The 6000-nt window shown below is 38.9% G+C and overlaps 1 protein-coding gene across 2 annotated transcripts in view; it reads right to left on the bottom strand.

Annotated features, from left to right (window-relative positions):
* Positions 1-205: 205 nt before the first annotated feature.
* The window catches only part of aldh1l1.L (aldehyde dehydrogenase 1 family member L1 L homeolog), a 30695-nt gene continuing 24900 nt past the window's right edge, over positions 206-6000 (bottom strand). The window contains exons 20-23 of one of the 2 annotated variants that reach the window (XM_018256711.2): positions 4979-5144; positions 3317-3422; positions 2831-3030; positions 206-845 (exon numbers count right to left, since the gene is read on the bottom strand). In XM_018256711.2, coding sequence (XP_018112200.1) covers positions 790-845; positions 2831-3030; positions 3317-3422; positions 4979-5144 — 528 coding nt within the window. In that variant the 3' untranslated portion in view covers positions 206-789. 2 annotated transcript variants of the gene reach the window in all.

Genomic DNA, 6000 nt, shown 5'->3' with positions numbered 1-6000 from the left:
TAGGAGAATGGCACAAGTAATTGCTGCCAGGTATTTTTATTAGCCCAGTGAACAGGACCAAAACATCCAACCCCCACAAAATATCCAAAAGTTGTATGCTATAGGTTACTAGACCTGGTGCCAAATGTTTAACTCTCGTTACCAACACAAAATAGCTGCTTATAACAACTTCATGGAGCCCCAAAAAAACTTCATGTTTTACAGCTTTGATTACAATTAATTTTTATTTATAAAGCACCCCATATTCCAAAGCACTGTACAACTGAGGGCAAATCTGGAAGAGATCTGAAAATCTAGGCATTTTTTCTATTTATATATACATAGTGTAGCAGGGCAGTCAATAATCATCTGCTCGCAAATGGAAGTATTCTGTAGAGTTACAAAATAGTTCCTTACAGCACGTTGCTTTACATCTGTAACCTCAACCAGCAGAGAAGGATTTGCTGATATCAGAGCACATAGGACACATCTTCACTGATAAGATTGATAAGGCTTAGAACTTTACTCGACATATCCCAGTGCCACCTCCGCTCCAGTGATTGACAGTTTTCCTAACATACATATGCCAGGAAGCTGTGAGTGGCACACCATAAATGATTTCTCCTTAGCACCCATCTTTCCCATGGGGACACCTCAATGTCTTTGCTTAGGACTTCTAATACAATGGAGATCATTGCAGGTTTTGTAAATGCAATTACAGAGAGGACCTAATATCCATTCTCTATTGATTTCGGGCATTATTGGCACAAGCTCATCTTCATTTACTAGAATGATTGGCTGCAAATCTCCTCAGTATTCAATGGTGACAGCTTTTGTCTTTAAGTATTCATTCAGTGCCTCCTCACCTGAAACATATGAAGAGAAATAAAGTCTGTTAATTGAAATAGCCAAACTGAATTCCATTGGGTTAGGTTTCATTAACATTAGTGCCAGAATATTGAATAGTTATTATACATTTCATGACATAACGAGAAGTTATTGGCCCTACAGCAGAATCATTTTATGGCTCTCCATAACTTTGGGAATAAGAGATTTTTCATAAACGTATTGAAACACCCAATGCCCGCTATATCTCCTAGACCCAGGTTCAATCCCAGGTTCTGCTTCCACTTTAGTTTCAGCCATGTATAAATCAATTTTAGCAGACTGTTACTAAAAGCAGGTCCAAATCCTGCACTGTATTAAAAAATGTACCTTTATTTAACAACAGGGGCTCAAAAAGAGCAGATATTTACATTAAATCAAAGGTCCAGTTGTCTCTAATTTCTAGGGACAGGCCCTGGTTTTGACTCTCTTCTCCAAGAAATGCTTTTTAGGGTCAGGGCACACGCTCAGATTCGGGAAGATTCGTCGCCCGGCGAGAAATCTCCTCTTCTTCGGGGCGAATAATCTCCCTGAACTGCCTCCTGCCGGTGATTTACATTCTCCCTGGTGGAAGGCAGTTCAGGGAGATTAGTCGCCCCGAAGAAGAGGAGATTTGTCGCCGGGCGTCTAATCTCCCCGAATCTGAGCTTGTGCCCTGATCCTTAAATTTATAAAATGCACATAGAAATTTCAGTTTTCTTAAAGGGGTTGTTCACCTTCCAGACACCTTTTTCAGTTCAATTGATTTCAGATTGTTCACCAGAAATAAAGACTTTTTTCAATGACTTTTCATTTTTATTTTTATAATGTTGGTGCCTCTGGTGTTTTAGTCTGGCAGCTCAGTGATCCAGGAACATCTGAACTGTTACAATTTGCTACATTTAGTTGATACAATTAGTTGATACATTTCTCAGCATCAACTCTGGAGTATTAGCAACTATTGTATCAATTCTAACAGCTGCCTTTAAAGGGGTGGGTATGTTATAGAATGACCAATTCTAGGGAACTTTTCAATCGGTTTTCATTATTTAATTTGTTATAGTTTTATAGTTGTTTGTCTTTTTCTTCTGATTCTTTGCAGCTTTCAAATGGGTGTTGCTGTCCCCTTCTAAAAAAAACAAATGCTCTGTAAGGCTACAAATGTGTTGTTATTGTGTCCTTTTTATTACTGATCCTTCCATTTAGACTCTCTCCTATTCATATTCCAGTCTCTTATTCAAATCAGTGCATGGTTGCTAGGGTAATTTGGGCCTTGGTTACCAGATTGCTTGAAATGCAAATTAAAGAGCTGCTGAATAAAAAGCTAAATAACTCCTTCAATAATAAAAAATTAAAACAAATTGCAAATTATTTAGGAATATCACTCTCTACATCATACTAAAAGTTATCTCAAAGTAATTGGAAAAAGTCTTTATTTCTGGTGAACCTACATTGAAAAGGGTTGAATTAAATTTGTATTTCTATAATCTTTAAGGTTTTATTAGGACTAAAATCAGAGAGATGTGTAAACAGATGTAATAGAAAGGTTGGTTGAGTTTGGATGTTTGTCCAGAAGCCTGCAGGCTGCAACCCTTTTAGTCTAAGGAAAGAGACTGTCCTGTGGTAAGGAAGGCTTGGCACACTGCTTAGGCATTAGATCTGTGCCAACATTGTGGCAGCCTGTAAATATTAATGCAACCTTATGTAAGAACTTTCTGCTCTCCATTCCATTGCTTACTCCTGACACATCATATTGTGGTTTTATATGTGCTGGCACCATGATAGGCTAGCCTGGGCCATTAACACCCTAAATCCCCACTGTATTGATATTTAGTTAAAACAGATGGTACTAGGTGTTCGTTTGGGTTATGGGAATCAGTTACGATCAGTAGTTATCAATTTGTAGAGGCAAGCAAATTTCCCATGTACCTTTGGCCTTAGACATGGCAGCTATTGAGGGGTTTTGCCGTATTGTATAATCTCTTACCCAAGTCCTTTCCAAATCCAGACTGTTTGAAACCCCCAAAGGGTGCAGCTACATCGGTTTTGTTGTAGGTATTTACAAACACAGTTCCGGCCTGAAGCTTCTCGCTGACATAGAGAGCTTTGTTGATGTCCTTGGTGAATACTCCTGAGGCAAGGCCAAACTCGCTGTCATTGGCTCGCTTAAGAACCCCATCAATGTCCCTAAAACAACAGAAAAAATTATTTTTTTGCCTTCTCTTCTCTCTTCGTGTGATTGGGTGGAAGCTGATGGAATGGGTCTGAGCTGGCAGGGGCCCACGAGGACTAGAGCTCACCGAGTGTCCTGCAGGCCTAGTCCGACCCTGGTTGTTCACAGAGGGGTTGTATATGGCCTCTGAGCTGTCTGTTGGGCATAATTGTGCCACACTAGACAGAAGTAGGCAACTTTGGTTTTAGGGTAAATCCATATTGATTCATCAAGTGACACATGACCCATCCCAGTACTTACCCATCATTAAACTTGGATATGATCATTACAGGGCCAAATGATTCCTCTTTTGCGATAAACATCTCATCTGTGACATCCGTAAATATGGTCGGCTCAAAGAAAAACCCTGGAGCAAAGAGTAAGTGATTTTGCAAACATGCCACAAGTACTATAGGTCATTGTTTTCTAAAGCACTGCCAGTGCTGAATACTAGTTGCTGAAAAAGAATAAAGGGCCCTGGATATAGGGGTGGAAATGATAAAAATTTGTTGAAGGCTGCTGATTTTTTTTAAAATTACCAAGTTTATAAAACCTACATTGTTTTGTTCCAACACATTTTCAATGCATGTTGCTTTGTTTTATTATTTATTCCTTACAACTTTAGGGGGTTATTTGTTAGAATCCAAATTTTTCTCATGTTTTAAATCTGAATTTTTCAGATTTGACACCTGAAAAGTCCGAATTTTTTGTGAAATCAGTGGAAAAGTCTGAAATGTTCGGATTATCGTACAAAACCCAGTGCAGACCATAATATCTTCAAATTGCAAATAGGACCTCTGCCATTGACTTCTACAGGACCTCAACAGATACCTCAGGGTATAATAAATTAAGAAAAATTTTCCACTAAAAGTTCGTATTTTATAGCAAAAAAAACTCCACATTTTTAGCATTAGGGCTTTAATAAATAAACCCCTTACTCTTTATCTCAGACCTGGAGAATATGATAATTTGCTAGCGAAGGATAGGGAACTTCTTTTGCACAGTGCCAGAAAAATAACTGAAAATGTTCCTACCCATTACTTGTGTTGGAATTTTTGTCTTTACTAGCCCCTATAATGGCCCACTTAGACTGCAGCCATATTGGTCCCCTCTGAAAGCTGCCTTTGCAGTTTCTAGAAATAATCAACCCCCACGTTAATAACTGGGATGAGGCCTAAAAGGGTGGCTTACACAGAATCCAGTACTGAAAGACTGTGTGGGAAGATCAAGGGTGCCAGTTCAGGTTTTGCATTGCCACAAGGAAGACCCAGAGGGTGCCAGGCTGCAGTCCCCAGATACATTTTCCTATAACCAGTATCAGAAACCAATGCAGGCGCCTTCTTTATATTTAAATGGTATTAAAATTATATATTGTATTGTCTCATTTTCAGCTTCATGTTAACTTCACATTCATCTTAGACTGGATTGGACATATTTCTATATGTGATATATTTAGCTTTGTCAGATGCTGCTTTGAGATATGGATGTCAGCTGTTTGGGGTTAACCATAGCTCCCAGCAGTTTTGCATAGTAAAGGAAGAATTTAGGATGAATGTTCGAATACCATAGATTGTAAAATGCTCTCGTGTTTCATGCCCTGCCAGTTCCAGAGAATGGGCCAGATGAGAAAAGCTTATGTCCTACTTCAATTTCTCCCATAGAACCAGATGTAATTCAGCAAGAAAAAGTTGTCTCACTGGTTATCACCTGAAAAAGCTATTAAAGTCTAAAAACTAGAACTGAATTAGGAAAAATATTCTCTCCTCAAATTGAATCTTGCCCATGGTTTCATGTTATATACCAGAAAAAAAGTTTTCTCATGGAATTGAATCTGGTCCAATATGTCCATGGCAGTGCCTATTACCCATTTATAAAGCTAACAAATAATCAATAGTGACTATAAATTAAGTATTGATCACTGACCTGGCCTCTCTACCTGCTTCCCCCCATACACCAGCTTGCCCCCCTCCTTCACTCCTGTCTGACAGTATTCAATCAGTTTATCCAGGTGAGCTTTGTGGTTCTGTGGTCCGTGATCTGTGGATCTGTCCAGTGGGTCCCCAATCTTCATTTTCTTCACTTCTTCAACCTGATAGGAGAGAGATGTAGAAATCAATAGGCTCTATTCCTTGCTTTATTCCCTGCTCAGTTCCTGAGCTGCACCTTCCAGCATCCTGTGGAATTCTAAGGCAAAGTGTAAGTCAGATTAATTTCCATTTTCCTTATTGCGATATTGTGTTCCAGTAACGGACCAGACACTCTACCTTTCTATCCCCCCCAGTTTCCCCTTTTAACTGTAACAATCCTATCACCCTCTTTTACCTCAACTGCCCCTTCATTATCTCTACTTCACTCTTCCCAGCCAGTGGCTACTCAGTGAGACGATATACATAACGGGCTGTATTATGGCACAACATGGAACAGCAACACAATACGTTACACTGGAAAAAGGCTGTTCCAGTTTGCATTGTGTATATTTAATATAGTAGAGATTTTGCCATTATACATCTAGGTTAATTAAAGGGGAACAATTCCAAAAATGAAAATGTAATATAAGCTTCAGCATACTGAAATAAGAAACATTCTACAATTAATTTAAAATTCTGCCTCTCTCAGCATCTCTTCATCTCTTCATTCTCTCTTCATGCAATGGTTGAGTGTCAGATATTCATTAACAGTTAGATCCAATATATCTTATAGGGGAGTCCTTTTGCCTAGAAAGTGTGTTAGAGCTCAGTCTATTAAAAATCACCAGACATCGTGTCTCTCTACATGCAGGATTTGTGCAGAAGACAGTTATTTTGTCAGATGTTGTTTGTACTGGAATCAGTTATTTGAGAGAGCTCTTATACATCTGCTAGGAAAGAAAGCCCTCCGATAAGATATATTGGATCTAACTGTCGATGAATATCTGACACCCAACTGCTGCATGAACAGAGAATGAA

Source organism: Xenopus laevis, chromosome 4L (assembly GCF_017654675.1).
Source record: "Xenopus laevis strain J_2021 chromosome 4L, Xenopus_laevis_v10.1, whole genome shotgun sequence".
NCBI classification, from domain to species: Eukaryota; Metazoa; Chordata; class Amphibia; order Anura; family Pipidae; genus Xenopus; species Xenopus laevis.
Note: the sequence above shows the minus strand (reverse complement) of the source record. Positions and strands in the feature narration are given on the sequence as shown.